The 22828-nt window shown below is 44.9% G+C and overlaps 1 protein-coding gene across 1 annotated transcript in view; it reads left to right on the top strand.

Annotated features, from left to right (window-relative positions):
- The window catches only part of CCDC191 (coiled-coil domain containing 191), a 105438-nt gene that overhangs the window by 6739 nt on the left and 75871 nt on the right, over positions 1-22828 (top strand). Inside the window, exon 2 of the mRNA XM_069202682.1 lies at positions 1867-1905. Within this exon, the coding sequence (XP_069058783.1) occupies positions 1867-1905 (39 nt within the window). The remainder of the gene's footprint in view (positions 1-1866; positions 1906-22828) is intronic.

Here is a 22828-nt window from a genome sequence, read left to right as displayed (position 1 = left end):
GTTTTGGGCACCACTTTGAACTCTGCACCTGACCGGCCCTGAGCTGCTGGTGTGGTAACTTTGGGGTTGCTCTGAACCCCCAACGGTGGGCTACCTTGGACCCCAATTTGAACCCTGTAGGTGGTTTACTTACCTGCAAGAACTAACATTACTTTACCTCCCCCAGGAACTGTGAAAATTGCACTGTGTCCACTTTTAAAACAGCTAAATGTGTTTTATGTAAAAAGTATATATGCTATTGTAATTATTCAAAGTTCCTAGAGTACGTACCTGCAATACCTTTCAAATGAGATATTACATGTAGAATTTGAACCTGTGGTTCTTAAAATAAACTAAGAAAATATATTTTTCTATAACAAAACCTATTGGCCTGGAATTGTTTCTGAGTGTGTGTTCCTCATTTATTGCCTGTGTGTATGTACAACAAATGCTTAACACTACTCCTTTGATAAGCCTACTGCTCGACCACACTACCACAAAATAGAGCATTAGTATTATCTCTTTTTGCCACTATCTTACCTCTAAGGGGAACCCTTGGACTCTGTGCATACTATTCCTTACTTTGAAATAGTGCATACAGAGCCAACTTCCTACACCTAGGCAAATATGCTTTTATTAACATCTGTTACATTTGACAGCCTCTTCAAGCATGACTTTTAAAGCAAATGGTGTGATTGATCCTGGGGCTACCAGATTATTCATAACCAAATCTAGGGCTGAAAATAATACGATTTGTATGGTACCCAAATCTCAAGCCTGCCTGGGTAATTCCGTTGACGGTTTAGTATTAAAATCTGAGCCAATAATTAAATGTACTGAGCGCCTACATTTACTCATTAGCCAACATAGAGAACTTCAGCCTCCTGTTCTCCAGGTTTTTAATCTGCTGTTTGACTAGTGTTTCCTCCATCCTGGAAGGGCCTGCCCACAGGCCAGGCCCTGCATGCAACCCCTATTAATGATCCTAGCTCAATCGCATAAATCACTGAAATGTTTAATTGTCATTATCTACCAAGATATGTGCCATAACTCACAGCATCCGCCATTCACAAAACACCTATTTGCGAACAGCACAGGAACACAAAAGCATTTATTAGCAGGACAACATGGTGAACACTCAGTTATCGTGTGTGTGTTCATAACTATAACTGTTGAAAACCACTGAACTGACAAATAGAATCGTTCATGAATATGAGTGAGTATGAATCCACATGAATCTGTAGCCGCTATAAGCACTCCACCTAAGATCCCCTCTGAAGTGAATAGAAGGTCTGAAAGCCTGATTCTACAACACAAGATTGCTACTCATATCTGTGAGTAAAATGCATTGGACCAGCTAGAAGTGTGTTTTAAAGGCATTAGCTGCACAAGATTTCCAAAAGAGGTTAGTTGACTGGTATTGGAGGGTAGTAAGCAGTGCTTTAAATGGGCCAGTACTGTCCGGTACTGAGTACCGGCACTTTTTTTTATTTTGAGAGGGAGAGTACCGGCACATCTCAAGAAAAACGTAATTATTTTAATTGGAGAGTACCAGCACTTCTCAGAAACAAGCAGGTACTCTGGCACAGAGTACCTGCACTTTATGCTTTCTATTTCAAGCACTGGTAGTAAGGAATCCATCTTAATTGAAATAAAGAGGGGGGAGCGCACATATTTTACAGCAGTTACTTATGGATGTTAAACAAAAATCCAGTCCATACCATATGTCAATCGCCACAGGGCATGCTTCGCATCCTGGATGTGGCGCATATTAAATCTCAGATTCCTTTGCTCCGCTAAGCTATTCAGTGGGTGAACTCTGTTTCTTCTTGCATGTTGTCAGTATAGAGATTAACTTGATCTTCTGCTTGTTTTTGCTATTCACAGCCAGCTGTGGACTACGACAATGTGGACCACTGGATTAAGGTGAGCTTGAGAGTCAAAGGGTGTGCGTGTGTGTGTGTGTGTGTGTGTGTGCGCGTGTGTGTGTGTGTGTGTATATACACATATTATGCAGGCCGTTTCTACCTCCTTTTCTTCCTAATCCGTTGGTCTTTTCACTATCCCTCCATCCCATACTCCCTCCTTTTTCTGGCTTCACCCACACTGAGGGCCTTAGTACGACCTTGACGGAGGGGTTTCCTCCAACACTAATGTGGTGATATTCCGTCTGCCGTAATATGATCCCATTATATTCTATGGAGATTGTAATACGGTGGACGGGGTTTCCGTCACATTTGTGATGGAGTAAACCCCTCCTTCAAGGTCGTAATAAGGCCCTCAGTCTCCAGACTGGTACTTGTGAAATGTTCATAGAGCATCTCTTTAGCCGGCTTCCAGACAGTTTAACTGGTAAGTTACCACTGCCTGCTGCACACGTATGTAGCTGTTGGTGCAGATGTGTGAATTGACTCTGTGACATTATCTGCTCACCTCTTTGAAGCGTCACAGGCAACAAAGTCTTCACCATGAATGAATGAGTAGACATAAGTATTTTATTCTGTATCTTTTTGGCACACCAGTGAAAATAAATGTGGCCAAATAATACGTTAATTGGAGCAAGTGTAATAATAAGCGCAGATCCAGAGATTTATTACTACAATGCACAGTTCATACGCCAGGTTATTACTACGGAACAGCTTAACTAACGTGGGAAAGCAATGTTTAGTGCCTCAGAATCCATTCTACAGTCACTTTACAAAAGAAAACATCTGAGGACCTACTTACAAGGCTAAGTTATTGGCATTTTGTTACTGCACAAATGAAACCCCATGTACTCTAGTGAGGGCTAAATAAGTGTGTTCATGACTAATGCAAAGGAAAACAGCAGGGTATAAACAATGCAGGTGCAAAAACTGTAATATGCTATATATTTGCATTTTTGAGGCCTGGGGGGGAAATGTTATAACCCACTCTAGGATTTATCTCCCCACACGCATACTGTATTACAATTAGCGCTCCCTGTTTTATGGTATTTAATTTTTGACATTTCTGTCTGCATTTTTCCATAATTTTTTCTATCTTTATCCATATTTATTTTTGGATTTTTTGTAAAAACTAAGCTGAAACTAGTGTGTTTCCACATTTATTTAATTGATAAATGTACACTTGTGCTTGAATACACCTTTATAAAAACATGCAGATGTTACTATCAACCTTGTGTATATCTACTGTTGTTTAAGCCTCTTTAATAGAATGAATTTCTTTTTAGCCTCCCTACCTGTCAGTCTGCACTGCTATTGGGCTGGCAGTCATGACTGACAGCATTTTGACTCATTTAACTAAAAAACCTAATTTCAGTTTCTAGCCATATGTTGAAAATAAATATAGACAAGAAAATAAATGTTTTTTTGTCTTTATCTGAAAAAAAGTCAGTAGAAATGGAGACACTTAATTACAATCTGTGCATTGCTATATATATATATATATATATATCTATATGTGTATATATATATATATATATATATATATTCATGTAACGCAAACTGCAATGAAGAAGCCATCAGAGACACTAATTTCCTCTCTAGAGAGGCGGTTGCTAGGTGATGTGGTGAGGAGGACAGAGTGGGGAGGACACTTGCTTATATGCTTCCCAAACACTGGGATGGTGAGTATACCACTGAACGGACTGATGACCAGGGTGTGGCTCACATTGAAACTAACTCCATCACTTACATTTTCTGGAAGTTATATACTAACCTGTATTAATTCAAGACGAATGCAGATCTTGATTTGATGAGTCGTTCTAGATTCTATCCAGCTTTCATGGTCGGATGACTCCCACAGACAGTACCTTGATGTTCCTTTCTCTGTAGAAGACTTTATGCAGGTCATCCAAAGTATGCCGGGTGACAGAGCTCCTGGACCAGGTGGCCTAACTGCACTATTCTATAAGGAATGCTCTCAGAACTTAGACCCTCATTTACTCACTGTGATTGGGGAGGCTCGTACCTTTGGCTGCCTCCCCTTCACTCCATGAGGCCTTGATCGTCACTGTTTAGAAGCCTGATCAGCCTCCTGACAGGTGCGATTCATATCGCCCGCTTTCTATGATAAATATTGATAACAAAATTCTTGCTGGGCTGATTGCCAGTGGAATATCAGACCTGCTACGTCAGGGTTTGTCTCTGGCCATTCTACTACCATAAGATTCAGATATTATCTGTGCTGTTCCACTCATTGAATCCCACGCTGCGAGCTGTGGCACTCTTTCTTGATACTACTAAAAACTTGGATTCCCTGTAGTGGAATCATCTATTCATGCTGCTGGGGAAGTTTGGTTTTAGAACTCAGTTTATTTGTGGATTCAGTTGCTGTATGCGAGCTCTCTAGCAGGTTTTACCACTCTATAGATTACTGGCATCATCCTACACCATTCCAGCCTCACGCTCCTATCGAGGCGGGTAGGGCCGCACCTTGCCCTCTGGATACTGCGCTCCTGTACGACGGAAATCAGTTCAGTGGACTGCACTACCTGGGCTTGGAGCAGTCTCTGTCAACGGGCTAAGCTGAAGCTATTGTGAGTAGGCACACTCCTGTGGTGGCCCTCACCAGAGATAGTAGGGCGTGTCTGCAACATTCCTGCCTGCACCTCCCTTCCTTTAGAGTCCGTTTCTTGCCTCTGTGCACCAGACAAGAGAAGTCCAGTTTCTCCCCTTTAGACATTTTCCTCTGCTCCTGCGTGCTGGTGGCATGCAGGGACCCACACCGCACCTTCTCAGCTGCCCCTGAAGTTGCATGCTCTTAAGGAGTTGATTGCCCCGTAAGCTCATCTCATGACTATATTTTACCTTGCAAGGCAAAGCACCTATGTGCGTCCCAGGGGCATTGTCCACATCGGTGCCCGGCCTGGGTCCCCTCCCTTCCCTGGATCAGTGGTGATAGCGGTGTCCCAAGATGGGGGCATTGTCCCAAACTATCATCTGTGAGTGGTACACCTTCAGGGTTCTATACCAAATGTACCACACATCATTCTCCTTACATAGAACGGGGCTAGTTAGTAGCCCTCACTTGTGCGTTGTGGTACCCGAGATGCTGGCTTTCTGCACATGGCCCGGGGATGTTTCGCTGTTGCTAGATTCTGGTCATTGGTATTTGACACCATAGACTCCATCATTTACTTCTCACTGCAGTGGTCACCGCCGATCATCTGCTCGGCTGTTCGAAGGATGTCCCATCCGGGGTTGGGCGCCACGCTGCCATAGCGCTTCAACTGGCCAAGCGGAGGGTGGCAGCGCGTCGAGGCTGTCGCCCCTGCCATTGGGTGCTGGCTTCGAGATGCCTTCTGCTGCCAGGAGCAGCTTGAGGTACGAGGACCAGATTTTAAAAAACAAAACATTTCTGGAAAATAAAAGAAGGACTACAATTTTAGGTTATCCGAGCGCCACAGAATGGCAGCGCTCATCAGCATAGAAATGCAGAATAGGTGCTAAGAAAATACATAAAATGCAGTTTTTAAAGCCAGTATCATGCCTGTTAATTCAATGACTTTCTTATAGCATCTGCTAACTAGCCCTGGTTTGGAACACATTAGACCTGCCTCTCACTGGCAAGTCACTGGTTTCCAGTCGACCCTGTCTAACAACCGGGACACGAGCCAAATTTGCTGAAATCTGACGACCCGCTGGTGAAAAACCAGGACTATCAGAGCAAATTGTGGTGGTCTGGTCACCCCAGGGCTAGCTTGAGGGGTATTAGAAGCTAAGGATACATGGGGCCTGCTCACTGTCTACCCAGCACTCCAGGAGGACCAGGAGTCATCGACCCCTGGCCAAGAGTGGGGCGATCATGAGCTATTAGCCACAACCGACCACCGACCGTGTAACGCGACATATAGTGTCGAGTTTGATTTGTACAATATCATGCACATTTATGTTGAGTGTTCTTACTGGGTGCACCTGTTCATCCTATAGCCAGAACTATCTTAACTACTGTCCATGTTTTTTTTCCCCTTGACCAGGAGATAAATGTACCTGTGCTGTGGTGATGTTCGATGTTTCATCTATATCTGTATTGCTTTGAAATATACGTTCACTGCTCACCCGTGAACTAGTTGATATTTTTTACTTAAAACAATAAATAACGTTTTTTTAAAAAGGAATGAGGTTCACTTCCAGTTAATCCACTGGAATAACCACTTTTTTATTCCAAACTTCAAACCATAAGGACTAACTTTTTTGTTGTTGTCAGTAATACACCTTTAACTATGCAAATGATGTTTTGCTGACTTAGTACTATTATGATTGCACAAAATCCAATATAATTTTATATAGAGCTTCGAGAATATTGCATTCGCGTTTTTAAACTTTTTTTTATGATCTGCCATGTAATGCAGAAGGCAGTCAGAGAAAGTAAAACGTACAGAGGCAGGTGTCAGTGCAAAAACATAATTCGTGTTGGCAGTGCCAGTAGGTCTGGCTTGCATTTTGAGATCTGACTAAAAAAGGCCTCCTGCATCGAACACAATAGTTTTCTTAATACAATGGATCTATGAGAATAAGTTATGTGACGCTTCAGTGTACTTTGCTAAGTAGTCCCCCATGCATTGCAATTCGTGCATTCCATAGGCAGTGAGTGGAAGGATACATCAGACAGGTACAAGGTAAGAAACAGATACGCCACTGGGTGGAGCCACAGCCCACTTTGTGTACATTTTGAAGCAGTGTAACAATGGAGCAAACAAATAGCTCCACTGCCATTTATATCTAATAATGCAAGCAGCTGCAGTCTGCCTGTTATTACATTTACAGGATGCAGAACTTTGAACGGGAAAAAGGCTGATATGATTGTGCGTACAAGGAGACATTTTCAGAGCTCATGGGCATAATATTCATCATTCAGCTGGCAAGATGAAATCAAGTCTGGTGGGCAGGTATCAAAGTTTTGTGTCGCATTCATTTCCAGTAATTTTTGAAAAAAATAAAAATGAAGTGCAGACGTTAGTACCTCAGCTACATCAAACGACAACAACCATCGCTTACTTCAAAAGAGGATTTTTTCAGTAAAATTTATTTGATTAGTGATGGGTTCTTCATCTTTAGAATCAAAGTCACATTCTTTATGTAAAGGAACTGATTGTCAGCTCATAATCTTCTGAATGGCTTTTGTGGATGGTGAGTGTGTTAAGAGGAACTAGGTACTCTACTCTGAGGACATGCAACAGGAAGAAACTGGCATTGATGGTCTGACACCCTTTAGGAGGCTGGCCTGGCTTGTAGTGGGCACCAAGGGGTACTTACACCTTGCACCAGGTATCCCTTATTAGTGTAGTGTAGAGGGGTGTCTAGCAGCTTAGGCTGATGGAAAAGGTAGCTTAGCAGAGCAGCTTAGGCTGAACTAGGAGACGAGTGAAGCTCCTACAGTACCACTAGTGTCATATGCACAATATCATAAGAAAACACAATACACAGATATAATAAAAATAAAGGTACTTTATTTTTATGACAATATGCCAAAAGTATCTCAGTGAGTACCCTCAGTATGAGGATAGCAAATATACACAAGATATATGTACACAATACCAAAATATGCAGTAATAGCAATAGAAAACAGTGCAAACAATGTATAGTCACAATAGAATGCAATGGGGGCACATAGGGATAGGGGCAACACAAACCATATACTCTAGAAGTGGAATGTGAACCACAAATGGACCCCAAACCTATGTGACCTTGTAGAGGGTCGCTGGGACTGTAAGAAAACAGTGAGGGTTAGAAAAATAGCCCACCCCAAGACCCTGAAAAGTGGGTGCAAAGTGCACCTAAGTTCCCCAGAGAGCACAGGAGTCGTGATAGGGGAATTCTGCAAGAAAGACCAACACCAGCAATGCAACAATGATGTATTTCCAGACGAGAGTACCTGTGGAACAAGGGGACCAAGTCCAAAAGTCACAATCAAGTCGGGAGTGGGCAGATGCCCAGGAAATGCCAGCTGTGGGTGCAAAGAAGCTGCCACCGGATGGTAGAAGCTGTGGATTCTGCAAGACCGACAAGGGCTAGAAACTTCCCCCTTTGGTGGATGGATGTCCCACGTCGCAAAGAAGCTTGCAGAGGTGTTTTCGTGCAGAAAGACCGCAAACAAGCCTTGCTAGCTGCAAGGGTCGCGGTTAGGGGTTTTGGATGCTGCTGTGGCCCAGGAGGGACCAGGATGTCGCCAATTGTGTGAGGAGACAGAGGGGGCGTCCAGCAAGACAAAGAGCCCACTCAGAAGCAAGCAGCACCCGCAGAAGTGCCGGAACAGGCACTACAAAGTGGAGTGAACCGGAGCTCACCCGAAGTCACAAAGGAAGGTCCCACGACGCCGGAGGACCACTCAGGAGGTCGTGCACTGCAGGTTAGAGTGCCGGGGACCCAGGCTTGGCTGTGCACAAAGGAAATCCTGGAAGAGTGCACAGGAGCCGTAGCAGCTGCAAATCACGCGGTTCCCAGCAATGCAGTCTAGCGTCGGGAGGCAAGGACTTACCTCCACCAAATTTGGACTGAAGAGTCACTGGACTGTGGGAGTCACTTGGACAGAGTTGCTGAGTTCAAGGGACCTCGCTCGTCGTGCTGAGAGGAGACCCAGAGGACCGGTGATGCAGTTCTTTGGTGCCTGCGGTTGCAGGGGGAAGATTCCGTCGACCCACGGGAGATTTCTTCGGAGCTTCTAGTGCAGAGAGGAGGCAGACTACCCCCACAGCATGCACCACCAGGAAAACAGTCAAGAAGGCGGCAGGATCAGCGTTACAAGGTCGCAGTAGTCGTCTTCGCTACTTTGTTGCAGTTTTGCAGGCTTCCAGCGCGGTCAGCAGTCGATTCCTTGGCAGAAGGTGAAGAGAGAGATGCAGAGGAACTCTGATGAGCTCTTGCATTCGTTATCTAAAGAATTCCCCAAAGCAGAGACCCTAAATAGCCAGAAAAGGAGGTTTGGCTACTTAGGAAGGAGGATAGGCTAGCAACACAGGTAAGAGCCTATCAGAAGGAGTCTCTGACTTCACCTGCTGGCCCTGGCCACTCAGAGCAGTCCAGTGTGCCAGCAGCACTTCTGTTTCCAAGGTGGCAGAGGTCTGGAGCACACTGGAGGAGCTCTGGGCACCTCCCAGGGAAGGTGCAGGTCAGGGGAGTGGTCACTCCCCTTTCCTTTGTCCAGTTTCGTGCCAGAGCAGGGCTGGGGGATCCCTGAACCGGTGTAGACTGGCTTATGCAGAGATGGGCACCATCTGTGCCCATCAAAGCATTTCTAGAGGCTGGGGGAGGCTACTCCTCCCCAGCCCTGACACCTTATTCCAAAGGGAGAGGGTGTAACACCCTCTCTCTTGAGGAAGTCCTTTGTTCTGCCTTCCTGGGCCAAGCCTGGCTGGACCCCAGGAGGGCAGAAACCTGTCTGAGGGGTTGGCAGCATCTGCAGTGAAACCCCGGGAAAGGTAGTTTGGCAGTACCCGGGTCTGTGCTAGAGACTCGGGGGGGATCATGGAATTGTCTCCCCAATGCCAGAATGACACATACAACTAAAACAACATATATACAGTGAAATATGGGGGTAACATGCCAGGCAAGATGGTACTTTCCTACACAACCCCCCCCCCCCCCAAACGAAGGACAATAAGACTAGCCATGACCTGATGAGTCTTCATTTTCTAAGTGGAAATATCTGGAGAGTCCATCTGCATTGGAGTGGGTACTCCCAGGTCTATGTTCCACTGTATAGTCCATTCCCTGTAGGGATATGGACCACCTCAACAATTTAGGGTTTTCACCTTTCATTTGTTTTAGCCAAACTAGAGGTTTGTGGTCTGTCTGAACAATGAAGTGAGTGCCAAACCGGTATGGCCTCAACTTCTTCAGTGCCCAGACCACAGCAAAGGCCTCCCTCTCTATGGCAGACCAACGCTTTTCTCTAGGGGTCAACCTCCTGCTGATAAAAGCAACAGGTTGATCCTGGCCCTCAGAATTAAGTTGTGATAAGACTGGCCCTACCCCTAATTCAGATGCATCAGTTTGGATAATTAATTTTTTGGAGTAACGGGCTTTTCAGGACAGGTGCAGAGCACATGGCCTGCTTCAGCTCCTCAAAAGCTTTCTGACAGTTTGCTGTCCATAATACCTTTTTAGGCATTTTCTTAGATGAGAGGTCATTAAGAGGGACTGCAATGGAGCCATAGTTCTTTATGAACCTCCTGTAGTACCCAGTGAGGCCTAAAAAGGCTCTCACCTGAGTCTGAGTTGTAGGGGGAACCCAATCTATAATAGTTTGGATTTTCCCCTGAAGTGGTGCAATCTGTTCTCCACCTACCAGGTGTCCCAGATAAACTGTTGCGTGGGCTCTCATTATCCTAAATGAGACTACTGGATTTCTAGGCAGCAGGATCGATCACGGTGTGGGGGACTGAGTCGGACCCACATGTAAGGAACTCTGTCACCCTAAATCCGGTTTTTGCTCCGGCTAACTAGCAGTGCCTCATTTCTCCCAAGGGGAAGAGATGATTGGGCAGCCGAGCGCATGACATCTTTGGAACTTCTCAGGGAAGTTGTGGTCACTCAGATCCAAACCAACTCTCTCATTTACAGTATGATCTCATATACAAATGACAAAGGCAGTATAAGTTTTATATAATGTTTTAATAAAACGACTGTATTTTAGATAATAAGGCGTGAGCCGCAATAACCAGAACCATACAACACAGTAGGATTGAAATAGTCACCAGGAGAGTAAAACATAAGAACAAAGCTATCATGGTGTCTAATAGGTTCTACTCTCCCTCTGCCTGGTCTATTTCGAGCACAGCATGTTAAGCTTCTAACTTGCCTTTCTGAATCCCTGGGGAGACATCAGCCCTCATACCTGAGCAAAGGCCTGTGATCTTGGATCAGCATCTGCAACAAGGCAGTCAGCGTCTAGTTGTGGTTCCCTGGTCGGAATCTCCCTCTTGCATGTATTGGGACAAGGAAGTGATTTTATAACTAACATGTCAGCGTGATCACAAAATGTCCCTACGCAGGAATGCCAAAGACTAAACTCCTACCACGTCTATCGGCAATGTACCAGACTGTATCCTTGACTGAAGCACAGAGTGAACAGAAATGTGTTATGGAGAACTCCAGTGCTAAAGTAGGCTAAACAGTGTGATATGAAAAAAAAAAACAAGCCCGTAGAACTGGCTATTTGAAAAATAACAGTACGAAGCCTAATAAAAAGCATTTAGAGCAAAGTGCACAGAGGCTCTAAGCTGCAAGCAAATGAATAAAATACATCCAGGGCAAAGTGCACAAAGGCCTAAAGCCTGAAGCTAATGCGCAAAGGATGTGTAAAACTAACCACACTACACCCTCCCCTTGTCTGTAGCAAGTGGTTCCAATAATATAAAAGTATGCCCTAAATATAAACAATACATAAAACTATATATATTTCGACAAGGTCAGAAGACAACAAAGTCATAAATTTAGGAAACGTGACGATAAAGCCAAATTCAATATAGTGTCAATTTTGTAGGAGAAAAAAAAAATCCAATTGTCAGACAGAAGCAATAGAACGTAGGAGCTCCTCCACCTCGATATATGTCAATATCAGAAGATCCACGCCACAAAGTACCATGGAGCAGGTGTGTTCCAAAGCCCCAAAACCATTCAGGGCGGCACCCCGTGCAGGGCCTATGAATGAGACACTACCATCTTCCTCCAGGAAGGGAATCTCAAAAACTGCCTCACGAAGCAAACGCAACCGTAGTGCACAAGTCTGGGAATGAACCCTAATCGGGAACATCAACAGATCAGTTTCGACCATCGGAGGGTGCTGCAGTGAGAGACAGAAAGCAAGTGCATGTTCAAACGAGCACCAAAGGCACCGAAACACAGGTTGCACACAATCCAAAACTGGTCGGAATGACAGAGACCAGTCACACTCCAAATGTCCCAGGAGTGTCGCTCCAAAATGCTGCATCATGCGTTCACGACACAGCTGCACTGACGGGAGCAGCAACTCAGGATCTCATCGTGGCAGGACAGCCATTGCGAAAAAATAGCAACAATAGCAAGACTCCAGCCAACAAAGCCAAAGTAATCGGGAAACCCCCAAAAATGCTTCAGAAAATAGAGTGTATAGCCGAAGGTATCAAACCAAATATGGAAGAGAAGGTGTGAGCAAAACCAACACCAACGGCTTTGAAAAAATGTGCAATTCCAGCAGTGCTGGACGCATTAAATATACGACCCACAAGTTCACCAAAGTGACTCGGAAAGTTAGTATTCAAAAGGGACTGTATTTCCGCTGATGACCTTGCCACTTGTAGTGCGTAGGTCTCGCTAGCAGATGTAAGGGCCACATGCTTTTGAAACAATAAAGCCTTCAGTCTACTCAACTTGTCGAAATTAACCTTGGAAGTAGCAATATGAGGCCAGATGTCCGCTACCTCCCTAATTTGAGTGGGGGGAAACCACACATTCCCGCAGCACGTAACGGCCTTGGTGACAACGACAACGTAAACTATTCCGGCACGCATGCCACAGCAGCGTTCGCTGTTAAGAACAATGTAACTGCTGTTAGAAAGCACCTGGAAAGTGTTTTTAATAACCGGGACTGGAACTCCCCTCAGATAACAAGCTAAGTTAGCAATCGAAGCGTTACACGCTCCGTGCAAGGACAGCTGTTTACAAACCATGGAATGGCTGACAGAAGTTTCGCATTCACTACCGCTAAGAAAAACCTCCCTCAAACCATTAATTCATCTGTATAAAAAGGGAAGCTCCCACACCTCATGTATGTAACTGTCTCCCAACCGTTCATATCTACCCACCGGAATGTGCTTCAAACAAGAAGTAAATTGCAGAGTGGAGATAGGAAGATTAATTACCCCATGAATCAACCACTCAGCTGACGGAATCTCAGCAACCGTGAAAGGCAGTTTTTCCAGTTTTTCAATATTCAACGTGACATACGTCGCTTCCTTTTTAGCCATCAGCTGTTGTTGACGAGTTAAATTAAAGGAGACAAAGATCTCTCTGGCACGAATGTGCTGCCACGGAACGCGACCTGCCTTCAAGGTCTGAAGAGTCCAACCCAGCTGCATGATGGACCGCGTCTGACTCTGCCCATGATATAAAGAAGAGATATCTGATTTAATAATGTCTATAGCAGAGGAAACGATGCTGTCAATTGTGTAAACACGGTCAGAAAGGGTATGCATGCCATTATCTACAACAGACAAAGCCTGCATCAGGTTTTCCTGATCAATTTGCCTCAGCCGGGCCCCTGCCTCCTGCTGTGAAAGCTTCCAAATCTCATTATATACTTCGTATAAAAATTGTTTCTTCTGTGGTACCTTAGGTCCTGACAAAAAATCTTGTAAGTCAGTATCATTAGACAGTAACGTGAGATGTGATTTAACTGCATCCAGCGTGGACGACTTCAACCATTGCTGACAAAGCTTTCCCACGCTGTATGTAGTTATAATATCAGCATGTTCTGGTGAAATGTAACGAGGGTCTGCCCTACTAGTCCTGAACCCCCCTGAAGAGGTGACAAAACGTTGATGACACTTATTAGTGTCTACAGGCCATAATAACCACCCGCCCGGATGTACCAATGAAGTGTTAAGCGTACCATTCTGGACCCAGTGTGTAAACTCACTAAACGTAGCATTTACATATCGCTGCCAATTGTTCAATTTGGAAGTGACAGGTATACTAGGCAAATTCAACTCTCTAATCGCTGCCAAGCCCAAACAGCTAGTCTGTTGTACTGTGTCATTGAGGAAAATCATCTGCTCAGGGATAATACATGCTCTAAATAATGTGTCCCTGCCCTGCATTTGCCAATTTTTCGTTCTCCAGACACTTTTCAAATCAACAGTCTTAAACCAATATTCATACCCCTCAACCGAAAGTTTAGACACAAACAAATTTGAATACAGTAATTTAGTATCGGTCAATAACATTTGCTTATTAGCATACGGAGTAACTTTAAAATAGTAAGACTTAGCATCACGTTGATTATGCCCAGAAAAATATGCAAATTTATCATAATACGTCTTTGAACTCCCTTGTGGAGGAGTTGGGCAATGTTCCCATTGCACATAATCAAATATGGACTTAGGGCTACTTGCTTTATGAATAAAGTGGTGTCCATAATAGTTGTAGCAAAACATGTCACCATGATTATCTCTAAATAGGTAAGCATCTTCATCGTCATAGACAGTATAATATTGCAAGTCCGTCAGCATAGAATCTACTGTCTTCACATCCCAATCATCAGAAACAATGCCTGGTATAACAATATCATTCATTGATAACTTGAGGACATACGGTATTTGAATCAATTCAGTGGGACCATATATATCAAACATTACTTTATCCCACACAATCCCATCCGGAATCAGTATTGCAGAAATGTTTAGATTGGATAAGTCTCTTCGAACCATATGAGACGAAAAATGTGGTTTTAACACAGTCTCCACGTGCTCAATGTCAGATCGTTCAGGAAGAAAATGACCATGTATTACTAGAAAAAAAGTAACCACAAATCCCAACCACAAAAAAACAGTCATAACAGCCATAAATAGTTCCAAGGAAAAACAAAATATGTGCGTGTAAGCCAACACAGCAGCTTACGTGGACCTCGGACTGAAGACATCGAGGACGAGGAGCCGGACACTGCATCATCAGTGTCGTTGAAGCAGCCAGAGGCAGTTCTTGCAAAATGTGCAACTGTGAACAAAGAAGCAGATGGAGGCTCTCGCCTTGGCACACTATAAACCACATGTTCAGAAACACCAGTAGAACGTACAGCAACTTGATCAAAAGATTCCAAATTAATCGTTGTCTGTGGAACAATCGCAAGATCATCTTCCACCCTCCCCAAGCTCCGAGAGGAAACAGCGTCGGTGTAAATCACCTGCAGCGGGACTTCTTCCCCAGTAGTGAGAGGGATTCCAGAACTACTGGGTGTCCCTCTTGGTCTGCTGTGCAGAATCGGCCACATGTTGTAACTTGACATTATCAATGGAAACAAAGCGATTTCCTTTGGCCCCTTGCAGCGGCGGTAAAATCACAGTTCTTGTGCCGCTAACCCCTAACACAGGGACAGGTGCTCGATAAGAAGGACCAAATTCTTTCTTTACTGCGACCTTTTCACGCACTAGATCCCCAATCCTGGGTGTCCAACCAGTAGGAGTTACTGGTGCATCCTTAATTCCTGAGGAGGCATCACTTGCAGAAGAATTATCTTCACGGAATTGTTGTAAATCCTGCAAAACAGTGACACGATCATTTATGTCAAAGGGCGTATCTGCCGCCTCCACACCAGGACCATCTAGATCAGGAACATACATTCGTGTTCCAAACAGGCACTCATATGAAGTACAACCCCCCAGTGACCTTCTAGGCAAGTTATTAAGTGCTCTCTGTACTCCACACAGGTGGGCTAGCCAACTACGACCTGTACCTATAACTCTGGCCGTTAAGGATTGCTTTATATCACGATTTAAACGCTCCATGACAGAATTTCCCTCGGGATGAAATGGAGACGAGAATTGGAGTTGGACCCCCAACGAAGCCATGGTGTCCCTGAATGCCTTAGAGGCAAAAGCAGGGCCCTGGTCCGAATGAAAAGCCGCAACTGCAAATGTATCGACAAAGATGCGCAAATCTTTAATAACAGTCCGAGCGTCAGCCGAGCGCTGTGGCCAGACCCACACAAATCTGGAGCACGAATCTACAGCAACCAAGATATATTTGTATGCACTGTCTGGGGTCAACTGACCATAATGATCCAAGTACACACACTGTAAAGGTTTGTTTGAAATTAGAAGGGGTGTCTGCTGCGGGCATCTAGCCGAAGAAGCTTTAATTTGTTGACAAACATCACAACAAAGGACATATTGCTTTGTCTCTTTTTAGAGACCAGACCACCAGTAACAGGCCTGTAAAAGCGAAACAGTGGCAGCCACACCAGCATGTGCAGATGCCGCCCCCTCATGTGCTGCAGAAATTAATCGAGGTCTCTCAATTTTATTTGGTAAATCACGTACACCATTGCCTGGAATATTAACAACAGCATTGAACGCACTACTCAAGCAGTAACGATACTTAGAAGGAAATCCTTTAGGAAATGGCGTGCCATCAGCCGTAGCTTTTATGGCAGCCGAAATCTCTGTGTCTGGTTTGGAACTCGAACGAGTCACTGCGGCCACAGTGGCAACAACCACTGCCGACTTCGTGGCTTCATCAGCCAAAGTATTCCCAGCAACGTGTATCCCAACGCGCTGGTGTCCAAGTGTATGCACAACATGGACCTTAGGAAGCGTCTCTTTCAGATCCGCAACCTTACCCCACAACAATTTGTGTTTAATGGTGTTGCCCTAAGAATCTCTGAACCCATTCAACTTCCAATAGTGTAGATATTCATTGAAAGACTGAACACAGTAGTAGGAGTCACAGACCAGCAAGGTTAAAATCGCCGGATCCGCGTGCTCCAACGCTAACAATAGAGCTTTGAGCTCAGCCAGCTGTGCCGTGCAATCTCCCAAGGTTTTAGTATAAGTATGTCGGGGGCAGAACACTTCCCCCTCCATAGTGCCGCTCACTACCGCACATGCAGCAGAATACTGTTGTTTAGTCCCAACCGCTGGTTGCGCAGAGCCATCGGTATACATGACCACCTGATATTGGTCAATAGGCAATGTGCCAGCAGGAACTGGGTACTCCATTTCATATTGAAGAAATTCTTGAGTCTGCAGTTTAGGGTAAAAGATGTAATCTACATCAGTGGCTGTCAAAGACGTAGCCCATTGTATCCATCGTGGGTGTAAAGCTTTCGAATTAGGGACACTCGCTTTTGTAACAGCCTCTAAGGCCGGAATCGGGGAAACGACAAAAATGCGTTGGCCCTGGGCAAGCGGTCTTTCTTTAATCACAGCCATCTGTACGGCAGTGAGTATTTTCTCAGTTTGCGCAAATCGTTCTTCTGCAGCAGAATACAAGTGGGACTTGTATGCAATCGAGACAGTCTCACCCTCATTAAAGGTGACATATGTAAACCCAACAGCCCAAGGTATCACCCTGATGACTAAATGTGTCATATTGTCCCGTGTGTGTAAGAGATCAGTCTGCAAATCTCGTAGGATATGTGTATGCTCAATCGTCCAAAATCTACTCGAAAAATTAGGGCGAATCAACTCGTATAAGGGTTTTATACGCGTAGCATACTCAGGAATGTAAGTTCTGCCAAAATTCTGAAACCCCAACAATGACTGGAGCTTCCAAACCGTATTAGGAGGCTGCAATAAAGGACATTTCTCCCAAAAATGTGGCGCTAAGCTCTTGCCCTTACTCGACAACTCATATCCCAGGAAAATGACGCTGAGGAAGGCAATCTTCGATTTCTTAAAATTAAACTTGTAGCCAATTTCAGCAAACCCCACAACAATGCGCGATACACGCCTTAGATGTTGCAGAATCTCATCGTCTGTCAGATATATGTCATCAACATATGATAACGCTTCAGGGTCCAACTCGTGCAGAATTTCAGTCACACGAGCCGAAAACAGTCCTGGGCTATTCTTATACCCCTGAGGCAAACAACAAAACTTTTTCTGAGAGCCAAACGCACTGAAACTGGTATAGTCCCGACTTTCGGGCGCTATATTTTGGCAGAAAAATCCATTCGAGATATCTAACGTTGTTTTGTATTTTTTACGCACTATATTATTCATAAGCGCTGCGCTATGTGAATTCTGTATTGCATATGTGCGTGTATGACCATTTAAATGTCTGTAATCCACCACTATCCTATATGAATGGTCCGGTTTAGCAACCGGAAATAAGGGATTATTCATCGGCGAGACACAGGGCTCAATTACACCCTGGTACTCCAATTGTGTAATAATATTCCTTACCGATGCCCTCGCTTCAAATTTGATAGGATACTGCGGCTGCGGCTGAGGTTCGCCCTTTATTGGAATTACATAAGGTGATTGTCTATCCCACCCAACATTATTTCTATATAGAGCGGAGGCCTGTGCAAGAGCCCATAATTTACTATAGGACTCCGCTAGTTCTCTCGGAACAAGTGGTGAGAAGGAAGGTGCAATAACCTCTTCCCCCACTGGACAGTCGCGAACAAAGTCAGGCAGCCAATCTTGTTCGGCCAGCAGAACATCATATGATTTTACCACATGGTCCCAAAAGATGGCGTGTACAATGCGGTCAATGTCCCCTTCTAATTGCAGAGTCACTTGATATACTCTATCAGGATCAGAGACTCGCATATCCGCCGTTTCGACTTGTATGAAGTCATCAGTTGCTTTCACCTCCAGATGCTCTAGAAGACTCCGGCAAACTATTGTGACCTCTGCCGCGCTGTCTAACAGTGCCAACGCCCATGTATTGTTCGTCAAGAGAACTCTCTTCTTGAGCGGCATGTCTAACTGAGACTGCTGCCACTTTCTTCTTTTTAAATTGCTGTTTTTGTTGCAGCGGTTTCTCTTCTTGTTTAATAGAAACCTCCGTTGAGCGTTGTGAATCCTGTCTTGGTTTCACGTACTCTGTTCTCCGCTCTGACCGCCCACCTCTCTCACTTCTCTTCTCTGAGGAGTCCTGAAAGGAACGAGATTGGCGTGTATCAGTATATTGATATCTTTCAGGCGTCTTCAAATTATCCCTATTCCTGAGATTATACCTATTCTGCGGGGTCTCCGGTTGCGGAGACTGCCCCCCATCTTTCTTAGGTGTTTGCTGTTTCTTTTCCCAGCGCTTTTTAGTACCCTCAGGTTGCTGTTGTTTAGCATTGCCTTTATTATTTTTACCCTGTAATTGGGGTTTTTGCGGTCTAGCCCCTAGGCTATCGCGACCAATACTGGAATATGTCTCTGCTATTATTCTCGGAAGTTCCCGCTCCTGATTAATCTGCGGAACGTCCCGAAGACGCATTCGCACTGCTAGTGCTACTGCCTCTCCCTTGAGATTACTCAAAATAATAGAAGAAACTGCGGCAAAATTGCCCATTAACTGCATGCCCAAATCTAAGGCAAGGGCAGCCCCATATTCATCTTGAATTTGTATAAACACTTTTGGTAAATTAGCTAATGTCGGTGTACCGTGTGCCGTAGTGTAGAGCGCGGCAAACACCGTGCCCCAGGTATTACAAAGGTCCACCGGAGGAACCATCCCATACGGCAAACACATCGTCAATATTCTATGTTTATCCTGAGGTCCCGTATGGGGAAATACTGCTTCCAGCGTATTAATCTTTTGCGCCAGCCAAAATGGAGTTTCCTCACGTTTAGCCGGTACCTTACCCATAACTAAGTGTACAGTGGCCCGATTGATACCCGGAACCACCGCCTTAGGGTGCGCCGGAGCAGCACGCGCTGCGTTTATATTTAGTGTCTGCATTACAAACTGAACTAATCGTCTATATGTAGCCGTTAAGTCTGTATATAAACGACGAACTTCAACCACTGTCAATTGAGCAGCCGCAGGATGAGGTGTATATGTAGCCAATAAAGGCCAGGTAGGACCATCATTACTCAGGGGACCTAACCTAACTTGTGCTACTGTGTGTGGGAGGGCGCCATCAAGCCAATTCTGGTGTTCTTGATAAGATAAAGGTATCTCTAAATATGCATAAACCCTGTATTGTCCAGGGACATTCGCAACAGTGTATTCGTGAAAAGTGTTTGTACCCCCATCAACTGCTGGAAATACGACCCAAGAATAAAAAAGTTCTGTTCTATAGGCTGCATGGGCGTCCACCACAAAAGTGACCGGACCCCCCTGGACCGTCAGGCCATGTGCCACCAGATGTCCTGTGAGCGGTTGTCGCATATTGATTGCTATATTCACTACATTAGGATTCGCCATTTGTAAAAAATAGCACTAGGTCAGAAAAGGCACACCAATATCGGGGTTTTCCTTTTAAAGTTCAAGCTTGAACAACCAACCACTAAGTAACAGGATGTACCGATACCGTGGTGGCGGAAACCCTCAGCCCCACGGACGTCTCTGCTTATGGAACCGAGGAGTCAAAACATATATGAGACCGAGAGAGTCAGCCGGACCTAAATATTAGAGCCAGACCAATCGTTGGCGGCGCCATGTCGCGTGGGCTCTCATTATCCTAAATGAGACTACTGGATTTCTAGGCAGCAGGATCGATCACAGTGTGGGGGACTGAGTCGGACCCACGTGTAAGGAACTCTGTCACCCTAAATCCGGTTTTTGCTCCGGCTAATTAGCAGTGCCTCATTTCTCCCAAGGGGAAGAGATGATTGGGCAGCCGAGCGCATGACATCTTTGGAACTTCTCAGGGAAGTCGTGGTCACTCAGATCCAAACCAACTCTCTCATTTACAGTATGATCTCATATACAAATGACAAAGGCAGTATAAGTTTTATATAGTGTTTTAATAAAACAACTATTTTAGATAATAAGGCGTGAGCCGCAATAACCAGAACCATACAACACAGTAGGATTGAAATAGTCACCAGGATAGTAAAACATAAGAACAAAGCTATCATGGTGTCTAATAGTTTCTACTCTCCCTCTGCCTGGTCTATTTCGAGCACAGCATGTTAAGCTTCTAACTTGCCTTTCTGAATCCCTGGGGAGACATCAGCCCTCATACCTGAACAAAGGCCTGTGATCTTGGTTCAGCATCTGCAACAAGGCAGTCAGCGTCTAGTTGTGGTTCCCTGGTCGGAATCTCCCTCTTGCGTGTATTGGGACAAGGAAGTGATTTTATAACTAACATGTCAGCGTGATCACAAAATGTCCCTACGCAGGAATGCCAAAGACTAAACTACTACCACGTCTATCGGCAATGTACCAGACTGTATCCTTGACTGAAGCACAGAGTGAACAGAAATGTGTTATGGAGAACTCCAGTGCTGAAGTAGGCTAAACAGTGTGATAAGAAAAAAAAAACAAGACCGTAGAACTGGCTATTTGAAAAATAACAGTACGAAGCCTAATAAAAAGCATTTAGAGCAAAGTGCACAGAGGCTCTAAGCTGCAAGCAAATGAATAAAATACATCCATGGCAAAGTGCACAAAGGCCTAAAGCCTGAAGCTAATGCGCAAAGGATACGTAAAACTAACCACACACTACAAAACCACTTTGCCCTGCCCTATCTGGCACTTTGAAGCCTTGATAGTGAGGCCTGCCTTTTGCAGGGCCTCCAAAACTTTCCATAGGTGGACCAGGTGATCATCCCAGGTGGAGCTAAAGACAGCTATATCATCTAGATATGCTGCACTAAAAGCCTCCAAACTTTGCAGGACTGTATTCACCAACCTCTGAAAAGTGGCAGGTGCATTTTTCAACCCAAAAGGCATTACTGTGAATTGGTAGTACCCTCCAATGGCTGAAAATGCAGTTTTTGCTTTTGCATCCTCTGATAACTTGATCTGCCAATACCCTGCAGTCAAATCAAAGGTGCTTAGATACTTGGCAGATGCCAGTGTATCTATTAGCTCATCCGCCCTGGGTATAGGGTGAGCATCAGTTTTAGTTATCTGGTTGAGACCTCTGTAGTCAACACAAAATCTCATTTCCTTCTTTCCATCTTTGGAATGAGGTTTTGGTACAAGTACCACAGGAGAGGCCCATGGACTTTCAGAGTGCTCAACCACTCCCAGTTCAAGCATTTTCAGAACCTCTTGTTTTATGCAGTCCCTGACATGGTCAGGCTGCCTATAGATCTTACTTTTGACAGGCAAGCTGTCTCCAGTATCTATAGTGTGCTCACACCAAGAAGTGGTGCCTGGCACAGTAGAAAAGAGTTCAGAAAACTGACCCAGGAGATTTATGCAGTAGTTTTTCTGCTCAGCAGTAAGACAATCTGCCAGAACTACACCTTCCACTAGAGCATCTTGTTCTGTGGAAGAGAAGAGATCAGGGAGAGGGTCGCTCTCTTCTTCCTGTCCTTCATCTGTTGCCATGAGCAGGGTGAGATCAGCCCTGTCATAGTAGGGTTTTAGGCGATTGACTTGGAGCACCCTAAGGGGACTCCTGGCAGTGCCTAAGTCAAAAGATCAGCCCTGTCATAGTAGGGTTTTAGGTGATTGACTTGGAGCACCCTAAGGGGACTCCTGGCAGTGCCTAAGTCAACCAAGTAGGTGACTTCTCCCTTTTTCTCAACAATAATGTGGGGACCACTCCATTTGTCTTGGAGTGCTCTTGGGGCCACAGGCTCCAAGACCCACATTTTCTGCCCTGGTTGGTACTGAATCAGAACAGCCTTCTGGTCATGCCATTGCTTTTGGAGCTCTTGGCTGGCCTGAAGATTTTTACTGGCCTTTTTCATGTACTCAGCCATCCTAGATCTTAGGCCAAGTACATAGTCCACTATGTCTTGCTTAGGAGCTTTTAAAGGTTGTTCCCAACTCTCCTTAACAAGTGTTAGAGGACCTCTTACAGGGTGTCCAAATAGGAGTTCAAAGGGGCTGAAGCCCACTCCTTTTTGGGGTACCTCCCTGTAAGCAAAAAGGAGGCAAGGTAACAGGACATCCCATCTCCTGCGGAGTTTTTCAGGGAGTCCCATTATCATTCCTTTGAGAGTTTTATTAAACCTCTCAACCAGTCCATTTGTTTTTGGATGATAGGGTGTAGTGAACTTGTATGTCACACCACATTCCTTCCACATGGCCTTTAAGTAAGCAGACATGAAATTGCTTCCCCTGTCTGATACCACCTCTTTTGGGAAGCCTACCCTGGAAAATATTCCCAGGAGGGCCTTTGCCACTGCAGGAGCTGTAGTGGTCCTTAGAGGAATTGCTTCAGGAAATCTGGTGGCATGGTCCAGTACCACCAAGATAAACCTATTGCCTGAAGCAGTAGGAGGGTCAAGGGGGCCAACTATGTCAACCCCTACCCTTTCAAA

Source organism: Pleurodeles waltl, chromosome 8 (assembly GCF_031143425.1).
Source record: "Pleurodeles waltl isolate 20211129_DDA chromosome 8, aPleWal1.hap1.20221129, whole genome shotgun sequence".
Taxonomy (NCBI): Eukaryota; Metazoa; Chordata; class Amphibia; order Caudata; family Salamandridae; genus Pleurodeles; species Pleurodeles waltl.
Note: the sequence above shows the minus strand (reverse complement) of the source record. Positions and strands in the feature narration are given on the sequence as shown.